This window comes from Calonectris borealis, chromosome 3, assembly GCF_964195595.1.
Source record: "Calonectris borealis chromosome 3, bCalBor7.hap1.2, whole genome shotgun sequence".
NCBI classification, from domain to species: Eukaryota; Metazoa; Chordata; class Aves; order Procellariiformes; family Procellariidae; genus Calonectris; species Calonectris borealis.
The window spans coordinates 124,816,828-124,842,766 of NC_134314.1; the positions used below are offsets into that span (position 1 = coordinate 124,816,828).

The window sequence follows — 25,939 nt, forward strand, 5'->3', positions numbered from 1 at the left end:
GACATGATACTTCTGCAAAGATTTACACAATCACTTAAGAGCTACATTCATCTTTCACATAGAAACTCTGGTTAGACGCTGCAGCAACTGTTGAGCAGCAGAAAAAGGCATCCCTAGCAGAGTGTCTAATCAAGAATGTCGATGAACACTACGTAAAAAGCCACCTACAATTTGGACAGTTAGAACTCTAGTATTTTTGCCTTTTTCCTTTTTTAAAATTTTTTTAAAGGACATACACTTAGCATCCATTCATTTTCTGTAGCGACTAGCAGTAACTCCTTAGAAAACATATCCCTATTTTTTTTTACAATTCTACTACCAGGAAGTACTGGGATTCCCCCTTACCAACCTCACCCACCCCTGCAACGGTAAGATACAAGAACTTACCCATCAGCACTTAGTAAGGTGTTAACTTGGATCTGACAGTCCTATGGCTCTGCATGTTGTGTTAAAATTCTTAGCGAGACTTTTTTGTGGAGAACCAAAAATAAGCAAGAAACAAATTTGTGATTATTTTTTTCTTCTTAAGAAGGTAGTCAAGGTCTGAAAGGAAAAGATGTTTAATTTGCAAGCTTATAAAAAAGCAATAAGAAAGAATAGTGGGCTATCACATATGTAGTGGCTTAAAAATCAGCGGTTGGTTTCAGTTATAGTCTCTAGAGATAGTTACAACAGTCCTGAGCTGGATGCAGTAACTAATATGTACTGGGAATCCCCACTGCAAGCATGGACAACATAACCCTAAAGAAAAAGGGTCACACAACACAAATCTCACACATTCAGGGAATTTGGCTTCAGTTTGTGGTATTGCCACAAAATTTCGGTCTGACCCTTCATAAATCATTAATCTCTATGCCTTAGATTCCTCATCTGTTAAAGCAGAGATTTTTAAAAACTTCTTAGAAATGTTGTAAAGAATTATTAAGTGTTGAAAAAAAATTTGACACGGTGTCAGGGAAAGCCTTGGAAAAAAGTACGCAATAGTACCAAAACTTAATACAAATAAGGAACTTTTGGTGAGCACCCTGGTTCATCCTCTCTCCAATTATTTCAGATAAGAAGTCACCTTAAACATCGGTGCTAGTGGCATCCGTTGCTTAACAAATACAAGATCATCCCATGTTTCTCAGCAAAAGCTCTCGTTAATAAGTAGTTGAAAAACAAAACAATCTAAGCAAAAGGAATAGTGACCGAGAAGAGACCCAAGTTCATATACAAGCAGGAGCTGATGAAATAACGCTGTCTCGCTTAGGAGTCACTAAGAACCCGTGGTTAGTTTCTATACTGAAGCCTTAAACTTTTCTAAGTAGCTGCTTTCCTTTTCTTTGACGTTTTCGGACCTTTGCACAAGGACAAACAGAAGTGCAGCAGGGTTTCCCCATTGACATCACAGCCACTGAAATCAGGGATGACCTTTAAGGCTGAACACACGCAAGATTTGAGTCTGAACATACGAACCTCTCTTTGAGCTCCATAGTTGGGTTTCTGGCCAGTCCATCTCAGCTTACTTGTTACTGAAAGGTGAACTGAAAACAACTTTAAATAAGCGCAGTCCGGAGAAAATTGAGATATTACCTTTACTGAATTTTCCCCACTTGAAGTCACAACATGTAAGAATAGGAGAGAAAATGAACACACTGTCGATTACTTATTTCTGTAAGAGAAATATAATTTAGTAAAGAAATTCATAATTTTACAGGCATGTGCCAAATATTCACCCTCAATTACAGAAACGTAAACATCTCTGTACTTACGCAACTTACCATTTGTGATTTATTTAGTGGGTGAACAAGGGAACAGAAACAGGGGATTCCCTTGCCTTCTCATTGCTAGTATTTAGCTGTTTGCAACATACTCATTTTCCTCAAAATGCGACTCCCAGAGGTATTTTTTTGTCCCATTTGATTTTCTCAGCTAAGTTACTGCAAACAATCGCTCTACAGAAAATACCGTATCCATGATCTTCCTATTGTTCATGATTTGACAGATGTTTTATTTTTGTCACATTACCATCAACGCACTTTGCTGGTTATGGCTAGTTACACTTCCTATTTTAAGGCCACATTTTCATTTACTCCAAGTTTGCCAAAAACTTTTCTTTGGAGTATGATTACATATACCGCACCTCCGGCTAATTTTTAGGAAAACCAGAACAAAAATGACTCAGTGATTTCTAAGAATGATCATGGGGAACATATGCTGCTTTAATTATATTCAAAGAATCCTTAAAACTTTTATTAAGAAACTCTTAACTTCTTCACATTTCAGAAACGGGGACGTGAAATTTAGCACAGAGGCTGTGCTGGTGTCACTCTTGGACTTTTTGCTCTTCCTTTGAAAAGACACATATATCTGGGCATGTGTTGAACCTTTGAAAGGATTGAACTTACACATGCTTGCCAGACTTGCTTAGTAGCCAAAATTTTCAGCTTTCTCTCCATCGCACGTACTGCAGAGAGCGAGCTGGACGGTCCCCACAGTAGGCAGCTGATTACCAGGCTGCCACACACTAAAACTGAAACAGAGGAGGTTATTTCTGCTCTGGTTTCAGGACTCCCGGGATTTTTCACTCCGTTGGCACCGAATAAAGTACCACCCAGTTCAAATGCAGAGGAAGCAAAGATGGATTTGGAAAGGAAGATGTGAGTTACCAGAGAGAAAGGAAGACGGGCAAGAGCCTGAGATCAGATGCAATGAAAAGAGATGAGGTGTGAATAAGAAACAAGGTTGGGTGAAGAGAGCAGGGTGATTCAGACAGGGTCTTCCCAGCAAAGAGGAACTGCCCAAGGAGGAGCAGGCCTAGTTCGATTTTCTTGATTTCTATCAATTTCTTGAAGGTCAGACAGCTGAGAGGTCAATAGGCTGTATTTTCTGGAACAAGAGAAAAAAATCAGCCCCCAGGCTACTGTTTTTCTAAGATGCCTCCAGAAAAATACACAAGGTCCAGCAGCCTGGAGCCCTGAGCCACGCTCAGAGCTTGGCACCCCAGGCGTAGCTGATGGCTGAAGAAACCCTCAGCTCTGGGGAAGGGGAGCCCACCCTGACCAGCAGGCTAGGAGGCAGCAAGGAGCGCTCAGCAGCCCCGAGCTGGAAAACACCCCACTGTGCTCTGCTTAGTCTAGCCTGGCCCAGCAGGATTCGAGGAAAGGCAGAGCAAGAGCAAAGCTGGGGGGGAAAGCGGGGGGCTGCCGCTGGTCCCCCCGAGCCCTGCAGGCCGGTGGTCAGGGCTGGCAGGCAGCAGAGGCTGCAGCGGTGTTTCCCCGCCGCCTGCCCTCAGAGCGGTGCAGCGGTGCAGTCACACGCCAGCACCGTCACAGCACACGCAGGTCTCGGCCCCCAGCCCGCCCCCGCCACGGGCCTTACGGCAGGAAACCCGCCCCAGCGTGGGAAGCCCGGGCCGCGGCTCCGGCTCTCCCCGCTGGGGAAAGGGCACGCGGCCCCCACAGCGGACGGAGGGACGAGGCTGCAGCCCGCTGGGGTGGTCCTGTGGGGGAGGAAGATGCCCGTTTTCACAGGAGCGGGGGTTACTGCTCAGACCCAGGTGCCCCCTACAGCCATTTGATCTCCTCTGGGGGCAGGGCACGGAGTGCCCCCCGCCCAGGGTGGCTGTTAGCCCCTCGGCTGCACACAGATACGTAGCACGCTACAACCACGGCTTTGCATTTACTGGAATAATGCATAGGACCAGACTCTTTATAAGAAGCGTGATGAGGTAACTGCAAAAATACAGCTAGGAGTTTTCACTTGTGTTTTTAGGCTAAAGAGCTTATGTCACTAAGCATTACATAAAGGCAATATTAATAAGCCCCCTCTCTCCCAAAGTCAAGATTAACGATTTCAAGATACTTCCCCCCCCCCCCCCCTTTGCTTAAGGCAAAAAGTATTCTATTACTTTTTCTCTTAGTTTCTACAGGGACATCCATTGCAACAGCAGGAGCGTAGGTGACTTCACATTAACTGTTTCTTTGCCTATACCCAACAAATAAAACCACAGGAGACGTTAATTCCTGCAACGGAATTTCTTGCTCAAAGTTACTAACCATACACGGTTTCAATACAGAGCTGCTCCTCTTTAAGGAGATTGATCACGCATCCCTCGCCCCTTCCATCGGGACCTCCGAGCAACCAGCTAAGAAAGCAGATAGGAAACAGCAGAGCTTGCAGGAAGTCTGATATCAAAGAGCCTCCCTCACTAAGTCTTTATGCACGAGTAACTTTCAATCACTTTAACAGAGGACTTGCTCCATAAACGAAGGAAAACATTTAAGTTGAATTGTTGCAGTTTGAACTTTATTTAAAACAGCTGAAGTCTAATCTGCATAGTCCTGGGGCAGTATCGAACTTCTGCAACATCCAGGGAAACTCCAGAACAGTGATGTCACTCTGCATTGGGCCAAGCGTTGAGTCAGGGTATGTAAGATAAAGTGTGTGATCTCACCTATGCTGGATCAAGTCCGAGAAATTAGTAACCTAAATTCTTCCTAAACATTCTTCTTAAAACCCTAAGAGCGAGGGGGAAAAGAGAAAAGTAAAAGAAATTAGAAGATAACTGCAAAGCAAGAGTAAAAAAAAAAAAATCTGTGTAAAGGCATATACTTTGATAGCTATTAGCTAGGTTAGTTTGAGACTAGTTGCATAAATGCATGTGCTGACATAGAGGTTAAGGGCAAAACAGCCCTTAACAGTCTTAGAATACTCAAGCGGAAGAATTTGTTTAAAAGCTTTGTAATATTACAGGGTAGATTATTATAAAGCCCTTATTTTTCATATTTGCTTTGCTGCTTATCTTATCACCTACTTCAGCTTTAATTCCTTCAAATTCACGATGGATTTTTATTTACACAGGTGCTGAAGTTGTATACATACTGAACTAGTGCACAGACTTGACAATATTTAAATACCATGGGTTTAACACAGGTCACAAAACTGAGGTAACCATTTTATAAACTCAAGGTGTAGTTCTGCTAAAAGCCACTTCAGTAACATGGGTCTGTTTCTTAATTTTAACCTGTGACTAAACCTAAGCCTTGCAGTCCAAGTTTGGGGTTTTTTTTGAGGGGAGAGGAAAGAATAGGACCTCTCAAACCCACTAAGGCCGATTTTCCAAGAGATAAATTGCACTTGAAGCAAGCTGGAAACCAAAGGTAATAAGGAAAAACCTAAGTATATGTAGTAAGTATAGTCATGCTTTCTCCACAAGTTTGGAATACGAGCAGTAGGGGGAATGCTACAGAATGAAGACCTTACAAGATACTTGCCTTTTCTTATTCCTTTACAGTCCTTCAGTCTCATCACTAGGGTTTTAGGTGGATGCTTAAGATGATCAGAGCTCAGAATGGCTGTTTAAGCCAAGCAACTAATTTTAAAAGAATTCCAGGGTGTCTGTTGTCCACATAGCAAACTGGGACTTCAGCTGTCAACGCAGTTTGCAAACTGCACTATTCAGAGGGCGTTAATTCAAAACCTGGAAATACTAGAAGCAGGAAAGCAGTGTTCCTGGTCTCCTCAAATTTACTCTAGCATGAGCTTATCATTTTGTAGAACATGTTTTTCTGTGGCACTGCCCCCCGCCTCACATTTGGTTTAGTTGTTTGAGTTTTTTAAGCAGATCCCATCTGCATTTAAAAAACAAAAAGAGACTGAAGATTTTAAATTTCTCTTTGGAAGATAGTATTTTACAGTACATACAAAAATACTCTGAAAAAACATACAACTTCATTTACAAAAACACCAAATGATAAAGAAATTACAATAGAGAGATAGCATAACATTTGCTTCATATGATCAGAATTTCTCCCCACCCCTCAAAAAACCCTAATGCACTTAACTGGGTAAGCAGTGTTATCAGTTTACAGAACCGGACTTAAGACTGCTACAGGTTTTCATGTAACCATTTAGAACAGCTTTCAGGGTTTATCTGAAATCACTTTCTGCATGCCAGTTGCTTTCAAGACTGCAGCTTGCGGGTGGGTAGTAGTGTCACAACAGCCTCAGCTGTTGCAATGTTTAAGTACATCTTCAGCTGTGTGTTCGGAGTTTAGCTTTACTACCTAGTGACAACAAAAAAACCTCAAGTCTCATGCTGGAGCAGTCTTAAGACAAAAATCAGACGGCATGGGACATGTCTGTCATCTCCATACCTTGGTAGCATCCTCTGCTGCATTTTCTTCAATATTTATATTTTTTATGGGCCTCCATGGGAGGCAATACTTGTGTAGTGCATAGCTGTGCTAGACAGTGGAAAGCTACTAGCTGAGGAAGCTGAGCACCATTGTGATAGATGCACAGGAGTGTATGTGCCAAACGGGTAAATAATTTAAGATAAGAACAATATATGCACATGAACTAGGAAAGCACAAATGAATACAAGCACGTTCATACACACTTGAAACCAGAATGTGGTTGCAGTGACTAGTTAACCCTGTTTACATACATTCTGAATCCAAGTCACAGGACAGGTTGTTTTTCGTGGCTTTTTCAAAAGCTGTTTCAGCTAGTGACAGTTAAGACTTTTAAAAAGACTAATAAGGATAACTGTTACAAGAATATGCAAAGAGTAGTTCAAAAGGAAGCAAGCATCTAACAATACTATAAAATAAGACCATGATTTTAACTGGCCAGTTGCAGTATGGCAACAGTAACCTTCCATACTTTGTTAGTAACTACAATACACATTGATAATATGGACCACTAAACAAGTGATTATCATCTTTACCTGAAGAGATACCGGTTACCCGTTCAGGGTAAGTTTGATGGATCTTTTAATAATACGAATACTATTTGTTGGAACAGGAGATGAAGAATCTGGTAGTTCATTACTGGAAAGCCTCTACAACACACAAAAAGATGCCACAGGGGGGAAAAAAAAAAAGGAAGTTTAAAATTCATTAATTCAGAGATAAACCCTTTCCTAGCTGAATACAACAACATTCTTTATGTACCAAAACAGTATGGCCCAAACCCAAATATTTACAGAGAAGGATTTTTTTTCCACCATACCACTCGTTTAGTTACCACCAGTTTACAGAGGAAGAGCATTTTCCCCTCTGCCCACTTCTTTCCTGGCATCAATTGAGATAATTATATTCCTGAGGGGGGGAAGTAAGTTGCAAGTTGCTCAACAGCATAACAGAGGCGGCTACCATTCTTCTCAGATCCATGGATCAGGAAAACAGAGTCTCTCTACTGTCCAGATTACTTCCAGTCTTATAACCCTCAATTTCACAACATTTTACGTGACACAGAAGAGATAAAGCCACTTATACACTTCAAAGCTTCTGAGTCTTGTCACAGAAATCAGTATACAAGTATTTCAGATAATTAAGAGCTCAGATCACCTTATGGAAGATCTGCAAGGGGTACAGATCTTTTTGCTTGAGAAAAAAGCAAATCAGGAAACAAACTGTGTCAGTGTGTGAGTGCACGGAAACATGTTTTCTCAAGCTCAATAACTTGGGAACTTTGGCTTCACTTCTGTGAGTAAACCTGGAAGGTCATTGTTCAAGCTAATCAATTTGGTGAAGCGTGACAGGTAAAAGCTTACCAACTACTTAGAACCACCAAGTTTACAGGGATTAATAGTACGTAAGTCTTTGTACATAAAATAAAAGTCCCAGTTTTGCTTTACCTAGGAACACAAAGGCACAATAAATAATACCTGTGATCTGGATGCGTTGATAATAGGAATCAGCATGGATTTTCCTCCAAGGACACCCTAAAAAAGCCAGAAGGGATTTATTAGGCAGTATTGTCAAATTCATGACTTGAAAGACAGCAAGGTCTGGCAGCTAGTATACTTAAAAAAACTAAATATGTACATGGATTGACAACCTCCACCTCGGGTTTTTGTGGGTGTTTTTTTTTGTTTGTTTGGGTTGGGTTTTTTTGGGGGGGGGGGGGGTGTGTTTTGGTTGTTTTGTTGGTTTGGTTTTTTTTTTGTTTAAGCCCTATAAGCACACATACAGCATTTCAGGTATCTCAACCTTTACTCTACCAACAAGACCACATCTTGATTTGAGGGTGTGCCCTCAAGAGTTCATGCTTCAGTAGCAAGTTACGCTAAGTATAAAGCTCTTTATCCTCCCTTTGAGAGGCCAAATGCTTTAGCTTTTATAGTAGTTTTAGTTTACATCAGTGAATCAAATGGTCTAAAAAAAATTAAAATCCGATTTCAAGCATGGCAAGAAGCTAGATACTACCAAATCATCTAGTAGTAACATTTAAAAGATAGGTCATACAGGTGTAATACTTGGGAAATGAAGACTGAAATAACTGCAGCTAAAAAGCATGTTTTTGTTTACATCAATAAATGTGTAGAGTATTTATGTGAGGTAGTCTAGGCCCTAGAACAGTCCATTCAGCTTTTCAGTTAGTCGACTGAGTAAAGCCACTTCAAAATTACATTTTCTGTAGATCCTCTCCTGACATCTTCTGGATTGCCACCATCTTTGAATGCTGAATCATGGCCAGTTAACTAGAAGAACAGAATACACAGACTCAAAATAATTGCTATACTAAAGTTACCTTCATATTTGGGTACAGCTTCCATTCAACACATTAAATATATTAGTGGCCATTCTTAAAACAATATTTAGACAAGACTACCGTTACCACACAGGAACCTCAAGCCTCTCAAAAAGTCTCACTGCCCAAACCTTGAAATTTGTACTTGAAATATCCAATACTAGATAACAGTTCTGCAAGCTGATTCTTTACAAGTGTCAAAATTGAATTTTTTTTTCTTTGTTCTTTGCCTCTGCCTCAAATCAGAGGTCAAGCCACAAGAACAGCTATTTAAGGAGATTTATATACAGCAATAAAACAAATCAAGCATTAATCTAAAGTTTCCACGAAACCAAGATTTAACAAGCAACTCCACACTGTCATTTCAGCAGTGGACGACCTATTGAGTAGGCTGCTGATTTCTAAAGCAGCAAAACTATCAATAGGCATTCAAAAATTATCTGCCAGAACAAGATTAGCTCATACTTTTACATTTTTAAGACTCCTATCCTCTTCGTTTTGAGATAATTTTTTTCTGAATTGTTTTAAGAACTGCTTCCAAATGAGCCAGTTCATTCAGCAATTGGTCAGTGCAGTAATATATAAGTACAGTAGTATTTAGAGACCCTGCCACCAGACCAGAAACAGTCACTAGTGCCAGATCTTGGAAAAAAAAATGTTTAATAGCTATACATTATATCCAAGACAATTTCTCATATCTACATCCTAGTAAAATTACCATTATGCTTGAATTTAGATTCCTGAATCCATTGGGGATGTAGATATGCGTTTCTTCTCAGTTATTTCATTCATTCTACATCAACAGTTAATACCACTTCAAACCCTCCCTGGCCTAGCCCTTACCTTGTCTCCGTCTACAGTCTTTTTGGGGCATTCTTCTGATGTAGGTGAATGACATCCTTTAGAGGTCGGTGAATAAGGTCGTTTAGGTGCAGCGTTCTTCGAATCTGTAATTGAGGTCCCACTTAATTCATGCTGTCCTTGGACAAAACGTGCTCTGAGTTGAGAAATTGTGTTATGTCCTGGAATGGCGCAAGCAATTGGACGACCCGATGTTCTTATTGCAACTGTAGTCTCCATTTCTGTAGGAGACACCGAGCTTTTAGAGTTCAGCCATGAAATTAAAGACTGCATTCCACCCACTACTTCAATACATACTTGAATCAATAACAGGAATGGAGAATCCCTTAGACACCAATGGCACAGCCACATGAGGTATCTTCTCTCTATTGTTAGCACAATTAGATCTCTGATATACAGCATTTCTGTAAGAGTCAGACGCTAGAGTTATAAAATGCTAGTTCGTAAAACACTATACATTTCATTTCCAGAAAGTTGATGCAAGACAAACATTTACCTCCTTAGCTCATTGTCACAGCCCTACTTAACAACACAAGCTCACAGGCAATCTAGCACAAGATCTTCATTTTGCTGAACTTCAGACCGTGAATTTAAACTTAAGCTTTAGTGAGTCTCTATGTACTGGTACTGTTTCCCAGCTTAGTATATCCAGCACACTGTGCTGCTTTTAATGAAGGTATCTGCTCTACCCACAGGTGCACCCAATTTTTTTTTTTTATTTTTGCATGCTACTCATACAGTACCAAACGGTCTGAACACAGCAGGCATTACACATTTGGTAGTATTGGGCTATTACTCTCAAGATTACATATTCCTCCTGTGCTGAAGTAGCTTATGGACAAACAGACTTCCCAGGAAGTGACAGACGCTTTTGCTGCCCGAGTTCTCATACTGCTCCACTAAGTCAGCAGCAGCTCTAGTGTTTCTGTGATCAAGATCAGCGCTTCATTAGAACCTAATACTGCTTGGCATTAGCCATACTTTTAGTTAGAAAGAACAGTTACCTACACATAAAACATTCTGGCTTCAAGTTACGTACTAACCTAAGGGGATTTATATTCAAGACCAAATCATTTCTCTGGTATCAAGTTCATTCCTATGTGTTCATGTATATTAAATTAATTTTTTCAAGGATTTCTTTAAACTGTCTTCCCCCACATGCCCAAAGGAGATGCCAGCTTTGTTCCTGAAGCCATTAGTGCCCTCCACATGCTTGCGATCCACATAGATTCAAACAAGAAATCCTAGACCTCATTCACATTGTGAGTCAGTTAAAAGCAGCTTCTTCACAGTTCTAAGGTTATGGTGCTAACCTTTCTGTCTCCACTGTAGAGGTGTCCAATTTAGATATCTTATTTAATGAAGAGGAATTATAGGGTGTTCTGGAGTCCGTGTCTCTGGAACTGTCCAAACAGCTTCCATCTGAAGAAGTCCTTTTGCACTGAAGCCCACTAGCATTTTGACTAATATCTGGCATGCTTTGCTGAAACAACAATTAAAACAACTAATGAAATCTTCAAGTAATTATTAAAGCAAAAAAAAAATAATTGCCAGAAGAGCCAAATTTTTGCTATACCTTCTTTCTTTTCTGTAAGGTTTCTGCAGGCAAAAAATAGTGGAGATGCTTTCTCTTCACGTGAGCTGCCTCAATCTTCATACCTTCCTTTAGCACGTTGAGGTTGTTGGCCTGTCTGTAAACTAACATGAAATTTAATGTTGTAGCTTAGTGGGTGTGTTTGCATTAGGTATTTGTCGAAGTTACATATGGCTTCTTTAGAAACAGCAAGCCTTTAAGTCTGTCCAGCCCAAACAAAGTGCAAGAAGTTTCCAGCCTACCACAAAGTGCTACGCAAGCACTCCATATATAGTCTCGAAAAAATGAATGTGACCTAAGATGCCCATTTCACATCCAGTACAGACCAGATACACAACAGCTATTTAAGTTCAAATATGCACTTATGTGCTCAGTTACAGCTGTGGTTTGCTAATCATGCAGCTCACGTCTGAGTTCATTTTAACCTGAAGGAGATAATACTCCTTAACCATTAGTTTTCTGGATGAGAATACATTTAGAGGACTTTCTAATCAACCCAATTGTGCACAGCCAATGAGAGACCGGACACCTTACTCAAGATTCAGACTAATTTTTTATTTTATAATTATGGTGGGTTTTTTGTAACAGTTCTGTAACATCATATAACTTCTCAGTAGTTTAGATGTTAAAATTCTATCTCTCCAAGAAAGAAAGACTGGATTTTAGGGACATCTGACTTATCAGAATCAGTACAATTTAAACAGGTTTTTCTTAACTGCCTGCGAACAGCCTTTTATGCAACTTTAAAAGGCTAGCACAGCAGTTATTACAGAATTAAGTCGCATTTAGATAAGCTTATCTAACAGGCCTATCGTGAGCATAACTGGAAAGTCGGCTTACTAACAAACAGAGTGGGAATCAAAGTAAGGACATGCAACAGAAAGGCTTTTAAGTCTTTCTAGAGGAGGCCTAGAAGTAAAATAAAAGCACAAATATGAACAATCACACCAATATGAACAGTTGCTTCAAAGTAAATTCAATAATGTTTTTATGTAAAAGTGAGATAAAGTTCACTTAACAAAAGCCTTCCAAACAGTGAAACTTATATTCTTGAGGCCATCAACTTGAAGTTAATCTTTGCCCTCCAAAAATATTCTCTCAAGGTCAAGGCACGTGATAAAAGCTTTCTTGCACATAACTTCTGGTCACTCCCACATTTGCCAAAGGATTTCACACCTCTCAAGAAATACCTTTTCTGCTCAATCTCTCTGGATTCAAACCCTATATCTGAAGCGTACTATAGGCTGTGCTTCACTAAACTAAGAGCACATAGCTATACTAATAAAGTTTGTGCATAGGCTATTAGTTCCAGCCTCTTAGCAGCACATAAACCTTGTTGACATAATTTACATTTGCCAGAACATTGAAACACAGTGCCACTGAATGTAACATACAAGACAAGCATCAGTACAGATAACAGTGCAAGTCTGAGGAAGTCCCCCCACCTGGCTTGAAGCTCAGACAAGAGTTTTGATGCACTTCTCTGTGCTTTTCTCATATCCCAAAGCATGAGCTAAAAAGGTCAGGTTTTACTGCTTTTACTCATGTTGTCTGAGCAAGCCAACACACAGCTCATGCTGGTACTATGGATAAACTCTTCATCAGCTCAAACAACCATTTAAAGGAGTCCACTGTTTAGAACTCTTTGTCCAAACACACTTGTCACTTCAGAAGAGTAACCCGATTTCCTTAGTTCTTCATTATGATAGCTAGGCATGAGCCTGACAGCACACATGCACTTCTGAAAGGCACAAGAGCAGTCAGCTTGGGAAAAAGTAAACAGATTATGGAAGAGACCTATGCTTTGAAGCGACTCCTCACCCCAAACCCCCGTTATTCTAGCATTATGTAGCAACGCTTGCAATATTACTTTATTTCTACATCTATCAAAAGTAATAACGGAAGATGAACACAAAGGTTTACATGCAAGACCGCATGCAATTACAATGTGACAACTCACTGACTTGCAAAGTTCTGGGATCATATCATACACAAAATGTTGTTTTGGAAAGATACTGTCAACAGGCGTTAACAACTTATTTTAGACCCCGATACAGTTAATTCCCACTTTCAAAGTTCAGCAACTGACAACTGTTTTTGACAAGCGTAGCTACACCCAGTAATTGGGCATCTCCTGGCTTCACATCTGACTGTCCACTTCATGAAATGCAGTTCCTTTGTTTACCATGTGTGTTTACCATGACCTGCAGAACTGTTATTATTTCACATATAGTATATGGTGTATGACTGTAGTACACACTTTTGTTTCAAGATGGACTTACTTTGCCAAAGTGTCAAAATAGTACGTTTTTAAAGCTAATCTTCTCTCTGTTGCTCTCTAGAGAAATATCTAACGGCTAATACCAGAAGGAAGCACAATTCACTTTGTGAAGCAACTTCCACTAGAATAAAAAAAATGAAGCCCTACAAGACTAGAGCAAATTATAGGCTTACCTGTATCTGTGAACGACTGTATAACATACGTTAAATCAATGTTAACACTTTCTGCATTTTCCACTTTCCTAAATACGATTCCAAGAAACCACATTGACACATATCCACTCCTAAAAAGACAGATTCACAAATCTATCATTTATGCACAGTTATTTGGATGCTAGAATCTACTCTCAAGAAGGGATTAAGCAAAACAGTTTAGTTGTATGCAGCAGTTAAGTATGGGCTGACTCTAATCTTTAAGTTCTCAGAGTACTTCGCTCTGAAGTTCTCCCTTCTTTAAAAAGATCTTATATGCTCAGAACCTTGCCTGTCGTATCTATAAAACAGTAGGTATGTAACTGAACATCTCTCACAGATGAGCTGAGGTGAATGAATACAAACAAGTTACAATACATCGGCCAAACTGTATTTCAGAAAAATAATGAAACTCACTGTTTACAGAGTTCTTGGTTGCCAGGGAAAGACTGTGGCTTTACATGTGCAATAGTTATAAATTCATTCCTCTCCAAGTTTCCAACCAGCACACGAATTTTAGATTCGACAAGGCCAATCCTAATAAGAACAGGAGATATTTACTTATTTTTAACTGTATCCAGCACAGTAGTTAAATGCCTTTTTATACTGCAATGCTAACACAAAAATGCTAACCAATCAGTAAGTAGTAAGTTTCATTCAGCTGAGCAGATACTAGATTTCACACTAGACACTAGATATCACACACACTGTATTTTGAGATGTTTCCAGTGACATTTGAGCTTTAAAGTTTCCAAAGACAGAGGTGAATAAGTTTAACTTGTACTCTTAACAGTTCAGATACAACACTTCAACTTATAACCAATGATGAAAATATCAACAAGCAGCAGATCCCAGCACCTCTAGCTGCATTTTGAAGTGCAGCAAAACTCCTTTTTACCCCGAAGATCAAGGAGAAGAGCAGTTTAGAAAAGGCTCAAGCACAACTGTTCAATTACACCTGAGTAAAGATGCAATTCTTCCTGCAGATTGATCAGCAAAAAGAGTTTACCCTCTTCTAGCCAAATTGAAAAATACAGTTCCTTTAATAAACAAATGATCTAGTCAACACAGTCTCATCAAAAACTTACCTAAGGTACAAATCATGACCCCAAAGGCTTTTCATTTAAATAAATTACTGGCATTTTACCCAAAACACTGCTAACTTTGAAAGCAGTCAGAAATCTTCAAAAGTATCTTATGTTGATGAACAACAGAGATGTGCTATCTATTCCCAAATCCATTCAAGAGTTGGTGAACTAAACTTGTTCTTATAGCAGACAAACTGAAGCAAGTTTATCTGCTGCTTTTTAGTTTTCCCAGATGCAAAACTAAGCCCCATTTGCCTCCATTTCTGTCACTGCAAAAACGTCAGCTTTTACTTTTTAAGTGAACATATTAGAAAGTTCAGGTAAAGGGTATTATCTTTTAGAGCTTTTTTAAACATTAAGTAAGGTGTCTTTTAGAGATACCACAAGAATTAAATTATTTGCCTTAAAGCGCAAGCCAAACTTTGCAGTATAACCAAGGTGCCCTCAGAACAGAGGTCTTACACAGAGCTGTTTTGCATGCTCACTTGAGCAAAGCAGGCAAAGTACTCATTTCTTAACAAAGAATACCATTGCAAAATTAAGAACACCACACACATTACAGTACCTTAATTCCTCACCATTTCCCCTTATTTAAAGATTCACAGTTAGTCAGCACATTCACATAGGTTAAACAAGTTCTTGTCGGCATATCTCCCTTGAGACAGTGACGAATATCACGTCATAAGCAGTCATTTCCTCTAACTACAACTGAGGTGGTTCTCACATTAATTTTCACAAAGTAGATCAGCACTCCTGCAATTTACCAATCCACTACCAAGCGCGCTGAAGCGATCATTTTCAGCACTAAACGTAAGATGTCCGAGCACACCACTAGATTAAAACTTAGTAAATACAATTTATTAGCATTCAGATGCTCTGCACAGACTGTCAGCTTTCACCCAGATTAAACAGCCTTGTTTCACTTCACAGGAGAAAAGTAAATTCTGGAATAAGCTGGCTACATAACCAGAGCAACTTCGCATTGAGTGCAATCGAGTCCTAAATTAAATATTACATCCAGTAAAAAAAGTTACGAAACCAAGTCTTCAAGGCTCTAAAGTGGTCTTCAAAGTGGGGGAGTGTGTACCCCAGGGGGTGCTCAGGACAAGCTATTGGCATACAGAAAGAAAATATCAGAACTTCAGTTATGTGTGTGTAACTTGGAAATAAGTAGATATATATCACAAGTATGTATTCAAATTTTTTTTTTTTTGCTGATAGGAGTGCGCAGTCAAAAAAGTTGGGACATCACTTTTAATTTTGCTGATGAACTGTCTACTTGGTACTGTATTCCATGCCTAGTTGTACAGTTTAATAATTCATTTGTTAATACAGTTAACAAAAATAGAGTGCAACATTGAATTGCGTTTCAATTATGTATTGAACCCCTGTTTAAAACAAGACTTACCACTCTAAGTGATGGTCTTCAGTAAAGGCACTAGCAGTCAGCACAATATAATGTCTAGAAAAGGAAAATTAATATACTAGCTCAGGACTTCATATTCCTTCAAGTGAAACCAAAATTGCCTTAAATATATAGAATATGACTTCCAGACAAGACAGATTATATCCTGAATATTAACTGAAGAAAAACTGATTACATCCTTTTGAACTGCATTCTGCTATATTCTAAATATCATAGTTGATTTTTTCTAATAAAAACAGTGTCAGTGGCATAACACATACAGGTTTTCCATCTTCCCTATACTTATCCTCACCAAAATTCATACGAATACCTCCAGTTTCTGAAAAACAAACATTAATGCCATCTTCTATTTAGACTGCAAGTTAAAACTCACTATTCTAATGAGTAAGTAAATAATTTTAAGTTCAGACAACAGATTTCATACATACTTGTACTTCTGAAAGAAGTTCAGTGGTTCAAAGAGCTTTGACCAGTCTGATTTTCCTTGGAGAATCTCATTTGTAACTGCAAGACCTACAATTAAGGTTGAAAACCTTATTACCATTTTGTTTAAGACTAGCAGAGCACAATATAAACTTTACAAGATAAAGGTTTTGGACAGTAACTGACAGATCAAAAAGCAGAATTCCTTTCACAAAATGCAGGTCTACTACAACAGTTCGTTGTAAAACTGGTCCCTTATTGCCTGTATTTCCCAGAGACCTATTCTACCTAAAAGGGCAGAACACCTCACGGAATATAACCAATTCAGATCATGTGGATTCATATAGTAAGAATCATACTTTTTAATCAGTTAATAAGCATGGAAAGAACTTTACCGTGTTTGAACTCCTCTACCATTACCGCTCGCGTTGATGTAGATACATTGTATGTAGAGTTCTGCTGTGGATAGGTTGGGGTGATGATAGGCATTACATGGTATCGGTCTGATGGGTTCACCTATGGTGTTAAAACAATTTTGCTTAGCATCAGTTTAGGTTAGAAGAAAGTTTAAAGGTGTCTGAATTCAATTTCTACATACCCTAGGGTCCCATACTGGTAAATTAAGATTACTCTCTTCAGGTTGTTTCAGCAATACAGGATTTGGCCATTCCCTATGTAAGAAAAGCCAGTAACTAACTGTCCATTTAAAACTCTGCCATGTAATTCAGGGTAGGATTGAATGTTCTCGATGTAAGTCTTACATAAAGAACTACCTCTAGAAGTGTTATTTCCTTATGCAAATTAAAATAAACAACAGCTCTTACCATTTTGAAAAAACCAAGAAGAACTTGTTAACAAGAGTAGAAGCCAAAGCATTTGGATAGAGTTGACATGTTCTTGCTACTAGCATTGCCCAGGAAACCCCACCAAGAAATCCCAGCATGTTGGAGTAAATGCCACGGCCTAGAATGGATACATTGTAGTTAGCCTGTAGTCTTTCAATATCCAAGTATATTCCTTCAAATTTACAGCACCAACTTCACAATCTATAGAATACTTAGTACACCTCAGCCTCAAAGTCAGTTATTTTTGCAGCGCAATGAGGCCAAAATTGTTGGTCCTTACAGTGATGAGAAAAAGAATCATTACCACACCACTTCCCAAAATACCGCTACTCTGACATGCGCCTACGCTGCTACAGCTACTGCTTCGCTCCAACTTCCCTTAAGAAAAAAGTTCTGCCATTCTTCTAGCTCTTGCTTTAGCCACATGCGCAAACGGTATTTTCTTATTCCTTATGTATCAAGCTTTTATACTTAACTTGGCATTTGTAGTCAGGTTCCTCGTAAGCAATGGAGCACCTTGTCCTGTCGGCACTCCCCTCTCCTCCCCACCCTACCCCCATTAAAACACACACAGAATCTACCACACGGACAGACCTTGAAACTAAACTAAAACCCGTTTTTAGTTTAAAAACTGTCATTTAAACAGCTATCCAAAGCTGAAGTACTTCTAATGGTCTTATTTTTTCAGCATGAGGTGAAAACTGAAAAGTTTAAAGATGATGAACAATGATAGTACTCACGTTTTGCCCACAGTTTAATTGCACGGAGCGTGAGGCGGAAGTTCTCTTTATTTGGCACTAGATGTAGTATTTCATCAGTAACTCTGCAGCCTGAAGGAAAAAAGTACAGAAGTTCCTACTAACAGGTACAAGTCAGCTTTATGCTATACTGGATCAATAGCTTACAGTTTAACATTCAAGTCTATGAAAACAAGTTTGGATTACTTGCTTTGTATTACCTTAAAAATTATAGATTACATCTAACATTCAGTATCACTTCAGGTGACTGGTGCCCTCAACAGCTTTTTTACAGTTTAGGCTACAGCCAACAATTTTTGATAAGGCCTTTCTACAGGATTCTGAAAGTTACATTTCTTTCGACAGCCAGGAACAATTAAACCAGTGTTAAACAGTAAGCAAGTTAGGCTTCAGGTATTTAATTTTTTTTTTTTTAATGAACTACAACACATTCTGCGCCATCAAGTGCTCTACCTATTCATCTGAAGCAGTTTCTGTGGCAAACTGGAACAATGCACACATCCTGATGAAAGAAACATGAAATACAGATCTATCTAAACACATAGCTCCTTGAAACATCTAAATTTAAGCCCACTTGCTACCTCCTCAGATCTCAGGTATACAGGAGATCAGTTTGTGCATCTTGTACAGAAACTTGGGTTGTGTAATGTGCATTCTATACCAATTTTAGTAACACTTTCTTTTTAAGGATGTGTAAATATGCTTACCATTTAAGCTCCGTATACATCTTATATCCAGGCTTCTGAGACGTGAGTCATCTCCAAGATCAAGATTATCAGAAACAGTTTGCATAGACAGTCTCGCAAACACAAGATCAATCTTAAGAGGAAAAAAAGTGCCAACCGTGAGTTAGAATGCTGCACTATTTGCGAACAGCACGCTGGGGGACAGTTAGTCAAGTCTAAAAAGAGCAGTTAACATTTGTATTTAGACTTATGTGACTATAGATATATCTCCCAAGACATTTATTTGACAGAAAACTCAAGAAAATTCCTAGAAGTTCCATATTTTACAAAACCTTCATTGCATCCTCCCTTTCTTTTTAAGCTAGGGAAAGGAAGGGAGATTTTTAAGTTGAAAAGGTACTCTAATCTTAGAATTCCCATTAAAAGGGAACTTAAAATTAATGATAGAATTAAGACATAAGTTCAATCACCTCAACTATACACTTCAGCAAAGGAGAGAGCATTTTCTTTATGCAGTAAGCCCTTTTGATCCTGAAGTATCTGCTTTTTAGGACAGTCTGAGGCAAGAAAATTATTCTGTGAATGTCTGTACTAGATAAAGGCCACAAGAAGGTCATTGAATAAGTGTCTGAATCAAGTGTCTTAATGATAGTGATACCAAGCAGGAACTTGCTTAGGTACTGCAGCATACAGGTCTTTATTCACTGTATAAGATGTATTCAAGATAGAGGGATTCCTGCAGCTGACAAACCTAGGCAGGAGTCAAATGAGTACTTTTCCTTTTAATTTTCCAGATTGTCTCATGACAGCTTCATTTTTGATTTGCAACAACTCCTTTAGTCGCTCACATGATTCGTACAGTGAGCTACACTATACACATCCCTCTGTAGAAAGCGAGCTTGTCAGAGCTAAGAAGAGTTAGCAAGGACACGGCGTCTACTCCCACTCTGCAGAACCCTTGTGAGATAAATGCTATTCAAGTAGGCTACCCTGGTCTACAGCACAGGTTTAGAAAGAGATGTCCCTGATGTTCCCATGCCTGCCAGGCTTCCTAGGGGCTTATTTTCCTACACGCTCCCATTCTACTGCAAATTCTTCTCCTGGGATAGGTTGTGGTCAAAAATAGCACAGTCACGGGTTCCTGGAAAAGTTATCCTATTCCAAAGCAAGAAAAATTTACTCACTTAAAGAAAAAAAAAATGAAATGCTTACCTCAATGCCATCAAACTCAAACTTGACAACTGGTACATATGCATCTTCAACTGCCTGTAAAGGAGAGGATAACTGTAAGAAAATATTTTTTGGTACTTTAATGTTTTTCCTAAGCTATGATAAATACAGAATTTACACTGCTAAACTACTCCGTATAAAGACTGAGTTGCTTCCAAACCAAAAAAATTGCTAATAAGCTGCAAGCAGTATAGCACTAAGATGGTACTAATACTAGCTTTAAAAAATTATTTAGCTGGGAGATTCAGAGGCTGATCATGTATTGTAGTGAACAAACAGCGCACAGTGAGCCAACAGCATCAGTGGTTGTAAAGTACTTACCTTGGTAGTGAGGAAGAAAAGTACGAGATTTCTGTAGTTATCTTACTTACGCTGGTTAACATCCAGAGAAATCTAAAAAATTCTGTCCATGTTTGACAATGCGCACTAGTCTTCTGTATTTTTATTTTCTGCCATGCCTGAGATGCTATCAGCTACCTTATGGGACAGTTTTCCATTTTGTACACCATGTTAGAACTGTGCCACAGCCCACTGTGAGTCTGTTTTCAGGCAACAGTCATCTAAACAAAGGCTCATTAGCTATGCATATGACATCTTTCAAAATGTCTGCATAAGGAAGACTAGGCTAAGATTAAAGCAAGGCTCCGAGGGACAACCTCACTTTTTGATACAGCTGACTCATTCCCAAACCGTGTGTAGGGGAGAAGTGTACCACAAAGATTCTTATGTGATGTACAGTCATTGGGGAAAGGAACCAAAAGCTTGACTTCAACATTTTCATGCTGCATAAAATAATATTTTAGAAGGTGCTCAGAAACAATTTTTTTTTTTATTTTGGCTTGTAAGACATTCACTACCAATACAAATCTTTAACATGAATATTCTTATTGTAGAAATTGCACAATCTATCAAGGAGAGCGCTTACTCACTCTTAGATTTTTTATTTCTTCCTGATGTTTTAGTTTTTCAAAGAATGACCGAAAAAAATCCGATCTTTCCACATGTCTAGGAGCAACACAAACAGCATCTATGTCAGCACCTGCAAGGAGATTCCATTTCTTCTGTTATTGTTGGAAGTCACTTTCAAACATTAGAACTATGACCAGACAATGAAAGTTCTACCTTTAGTGTGTACTCCAAGCCTGTAAGAACCAAATGTAAATATTTTGCCACCAACATTTGCTACTGCTGAAGGGGGAAGATTCTGTGGGTAGAAGAGAAAGAGTTTACTTTAGAATATAAGGTACACATTGACCTATGTGCAAGTTTAACTAGCATACAAGTTATTTAGAAACACTACAACAGCCTCCATAAACAATGTCTTCTCACTCCCCTACTGAGTTGTTAGTCTAATAGACCAATACTGTATTTTTCTGAAGGGAGTGCTTGCAACTCAGGGGAAAAAAAAAAAAAGATGAGTAATGTAGCAGTCCTTTCATTAATTTACACAAATTAAGACCTATTATTAGTCTTCCCTACAGCAGAAGGCACATAAATTAACACAATCTAAGAGCGATACAAAAGGCAAGTGTAGTGTAATAATTTCAAACTAGATTGAGTGCTGTCGCCTGTTTGGGGCAAGATGAGTGCCCATTTACCATCTATCTCACCCCACAATACATTGTTTCAGCTTTGTTAACTGCTACAAGTCAACTGATAGAGCCACTTCACGAATTTATTCAGTGTCCTAAAGACTTAAAGATCTTGATCTGAAATATCTTTTATACCTTATTTCAATGGCAATTATTACAGCTCTACTCAATATTTAAGAAGAAAGTTAAAAGTTGAACTTCAGCATAAATCCTAGTAGTATGGCCTTTAAAAGAAATAAAAAGGCTTCTGTTTTGATAAGAACATATAAAAAAATCCTTACCTTGCTCTCACCAAGTTCTGAAATCCATTCTTTGACCAAGTTATTCAGTTTACCAAGAACAACCAGCCTGTAAAGAAAACTCATGTTAAGTTTGCCTTAAAAAGCCCAAGAGGTTAACAAATTATAGGGTTTTGGAGGTTAACAATTTTTACAGTCTTGTTATACCTGTGATTCTGTTCTTCCTCATCTTCAAATACCCCAAATAGCTTCATTGCTTCAACTAGCTTCTGAGTATGAATGCAATCTATATCCCTAGGAGGAGCCAAGCTAATCGGAGAAGTAATTCCATAGTGCCTTTGAGGCTGGTTCTGCAGCCTAGAATTACTGTGAGAGAAAATAAAATACTGAAGACTTCACAAAGGGAAAACAAAAACATCTAACAAAAACCCAAAACCAAACAAAAACCAACTTACTGGAAAACACCTTTCAGCTTACAGGTTTTCAAATCAACTTCTGCTCTTTTACCCAGCATTAACATAAATGAGGAAAAAAAATCCTGCTTATGATTTTTAGATAACTTCTCCTAACTTAGAAGTCGCAACTACTTTTTTAAAAAACATTTGTGGATATAAGAAAAGATCCAAGTTGCCACCATCTTAATACAACTTATTTGCAGTGCTCTAGACAGTTAGAACTGATCACCAGGAAATTAAAAGGTTTGAAATCCACTAAGGGTAACACTACATACAGCAGAAGTTTTGGACACATTTCAGTTTCATATCAGTTTTGATTTAAGGATATTCCCATCAGCTTCCTCCTAACATTAAACAAGACAATTTAACACTGGCTTCTTTTAGTTAAATGTATTTGCTGTGCTTCTACTGATTCTGGAAGGGCATTATTCTTGATTGTAGGGGAAGGACATATAATGAAGTGGTCTGTTAAACAGACTTGATGCAGTAAATTCAGTATTATCTTGTTTTTGTTTATGGAAGAGTATGAATGAAAACATCAACCAATCTGCAGCTAACGTTGCTAGGAGAGCCTCGTGCTCTTAACAGTGTTCAATTTTTATAGTTCAGAGGCTTAGCCATACGTACATTTGTTTTATCTAAATCCAAGAGATGTATGTGCTGCTTTATAGGCTGACGAGTTAAGCTCTGTTTGTAGAGGGTGCTCAAATCTGGCTTAGCTAGCTCACTGCCCAGTTAGGCTGAGCAGGACACCAGGCACCTGGGTTTGGAGGCCCACAAGGTTACCACCCTGGAACTCCAATTACAGCAAAGCATCATTTTCACCCCCAACCCTCCGCTTGCCCTGTGTGTTTAGACTTACTTGCAATCAGAAGCAGCACAGGACTGACATGGCAGGACAACATTAAATTAAAGGCAGCATTAGCTTTTTTTTTTCTTTTTTCTTTTTTTTTTTTAACACCACAGAACCCTTGCTTTAGAAAGGAAAAAATGGAGGAAAAAACCCTACTTTGCATTACCAGCTGAAACCAGGAGAGAAAAAGGAGTGGGACAGGAGGTAAGAACTGTACTTAATGGACCAAGGGTCTCTAAAGAAACACTAGTAGCAAAGGGGGAGACACATTAAAAGGTCTGTACAACTCATCATGCTTGTCAAAAAGTCCATATCCAGATCCCAAGACTAAAAGGATTAATTATGCCACTATTCAAACTGGGTATTTTTCTACTTCACATATGGACAACTTCAAATATTAGCTGGGTTAGTCAAGAGATGCTTATAACTATTGAAGGTATCTGACCCATTTCAGCTGGAATGGGATTAGGAAATGCTCAATGGACAGCTTCAACACTTGATTTAAAAAAAGACAGCTTATTACAGCTCCTTATTTCTAATTGTTGCCTTTACTCTTCCATTGAAAGCAGATGGATTTCTCTCTCTCAGAGTAGCTTTATCCAACCACAGATGTAGCTTTTAGTCATCTAGTGTTCCTCCTCCCCCCCCTCCGCCCCGAGCTCATTTTTCAAACTTTCTTTATGTGTTTTCCAAAAAGCTGGGGGGGGCTATTAGGACTGTATTCCTATCAACTAGTCTCCTCAGTCAGAACGGCTGTTTACTTACAAGTGTAACTAGGCCTTGACCTAATTTGCCTTGCCTATAGGCATTGCTGACTTCCACTTCGTAAGTAAAAATGTTCATAATGAATATTTTCCTTCTTATGATATCATTTTCATAACAAATACAGAAGGAAAGCCTATGTTTAATTGCTGTGCGTTATATCTATATTGAAACATCCACAGCAGCAACTTCCTACATGTTTTACCTATTACTTGCATTGTACAACTTGCACTTCAGAAAGTTTGCATGAAACAAGAATGGGTTTTAGATTTTGCTAGCATTCAAGATCTTTCCGGTGTACAAAAGGCCACCACCTGCCTTTCATTGCCCCATTCTTCCTACAGAGACTATAATTAGAGATTGACATAAAGGACAATATCAATTAGATAGATCAGCTATTATTAACATCAAATTCTTTTAGTCAATAGTAGATATCTTTCAGTCGCTTGCATGTATTACTGAAAGGTTGATCTCATGACTTAAAAGTTGAGGAAAATGGCCCTTGGAAAGTTTTATTGAAAGAGTGACTTATGCCCCATAGAATTTGTCCCCCTTTTGGAATTAAAAAAAAATTCTTAGTTCTTTCTCTTTAAGTGTACCAGACTGCCAGCCACATACAAAGAAGGGATCTTAAGAGATAAAGTAGCATACATGGCATACCACCTATTCCTCCATCAGCCTTCTGTTTTAATGAGAAGTCTGTTGCAGTTTAATATTTTGCCAACTCTTGCTACGATTTGTCCACCACAGCGAACAGCTCCAACATATTTCTCTTCTGACAGATCCTCATTTTATACAAGAAGTTAACTTAAATTGATTTGTTCCAGGTTTTGTCACTTATTTATAGCTTTACAAAGCTGCAAGCCATTTCTCCTGCATACTCTGAGAGACAATGGATAAGTTTACACCATTATCATAGAACAGTTGGGTGGGAAGGGACCTTTAAAGGTCATCTAGTCCAACCCCCCTGCCATGGGCAAGGACATCTTCAACTCGATCAGGTTGCTCAGAGCCCTGTCCAAGCTGACCTTGAATGTTTCCAGGGATGGGCCATCTACCACCTCTCCGGGCAACCTGTGCCAGTGTTTCACCACCCTCATTGTAACAAATTTCTTCCTTATAACTAGTCTAAATCTACCTTCTTTTAGTTTAAAACCATTCCTCCTTGTCCTGTCGCAACAAGCCCTACTAAAAAGTTTGCCCCCATCTTTCTTATAAGCCCCCTTTAAGTACTGAAAGGCCGCAATAAGGTCTCCCTGAAGCCTTCTCCAGCTCTCTCAGCCTTTCTTCACAGAAGCTCAGGGAGTTGCCTCCAACCACCAGGGCAGCGTATGAGCTCCCTGTGAAGGCATTTCTCCCACTCATGAGGTGGGCTTGTCTTGAGCCGGGTAATTTATCACTCCAGCCTCTTAGACCCCTCACCGCTTGGGAGGAGGAATGACTGAAAAGCAGCTCCTGAACCACCAAAACAAAACAAGAAAACCCACACAAAAACCCACACCAACCAACCAACCCCCCAACCCTGTGACCTTCACTGAAGCAACACCAGCTACACCTTTCACTCCTATCGCACACACTCACGCTGAAGAAAGCCCGCAGACACCTGCCGGCAAGTTAAAGCACCTTGTTCTTGACGCCAACATTCAGAAAAAAACACTTTTTTTTTTTTTCCGCGTTTAAGCCGGATCCGCAGCCTGAGGGCAGCGCAGAACCTCCGCCGGCGGCAGCCTGCACCCGGCCGAGCCGTTACCAGGTTACGGCGACAACACAATGCCGAGGCAGGCGCAGAACCACACCAAAGCCAGGGGCTGGCCCCGCGGAGCCCCGAACGCCGTACCCAGCTCCCCGCCTTCATACGGGAACGGTTGATCGTTTATTTTACAGAGGAGTTTTCCCTGACGGAAGGCAGGATCCCCCCCTCCCCAAAAAAAAACCCCGGGGCCCGCAGCCCTCCACCCTGCCAGGCCCCTCACGGGGCAGCGGCGGGAAAAGCCCCTCAGGAGGAGGCGAGGGAAGGAGGGGGCCGCCGCCTCACCCGCACGTCTCCTTCATGGCGCACACCGCACAGCCCAACCCGCAGCTGCCGCCCAACGGCTCGCGCCCCTTCTACCCGGCGCGCCGCTACCGCCTCC

At 39.6% G+C, this 25,939-nt stretch overlaps 1 protein-coding gene across 1 annotated transcript; it reads right to left on the minus strand.

Moving 5' to 3' along the window:
* Nucleotides 1–1,639: 1,639 nt before the first annotated feature.
* PAPOLG (poly(A) polymerase gamma) lies at nucleotides 1,640–25,939 on the minus strand. Its single transcript, XM_075147761.1, has 24 exons — nucleotides 25,843–25,939; nucleotides 21,945–22,103; nucleotides 21,780–21,846; nucleotides 21,029–21,110; nucleotides 20,836–20,945; nucleotides 19,889–19,942; nucleotides 18,698–18,809; nucleotides 17,973–18,062; nucleotides 17,212–17,350; nucleotides 16,986–17,058; nucleotides 16,783–16,903; nucleotides 16,393–16,477; nucleotides 15,947–16,000; nucleotides 13,868–13,987; nucleotides 13,433–13,542; nucleotides 10,961–11,082; nucleotides 10,698–10,867; nucleotides 9,682–9,788; nucleotides 9,367–9,605; nucleotides 8,402–8,473; nucleotides 7,658–7,714; nucleotides 6,716–6,829; nucleotides 2,391–2,515; nucleotides 1,640–1,654 (listed from the first exon to the last, which is right to left on the minus strand). Exons 1-22 carry the CDS (start codon nucleotides 25,857–25,859, stop codon nucleotides 6,731–6,733), a joined length of 2,259 nt encoding a protein of 752 aa, XP_075003862.1. The 5' UTR covers nucleotides 25,860–25,939; the 3' UTR covers nucleotides 1,640–1,654; nucleotides 2,391–2,515; nucleotides 6,716–6,730.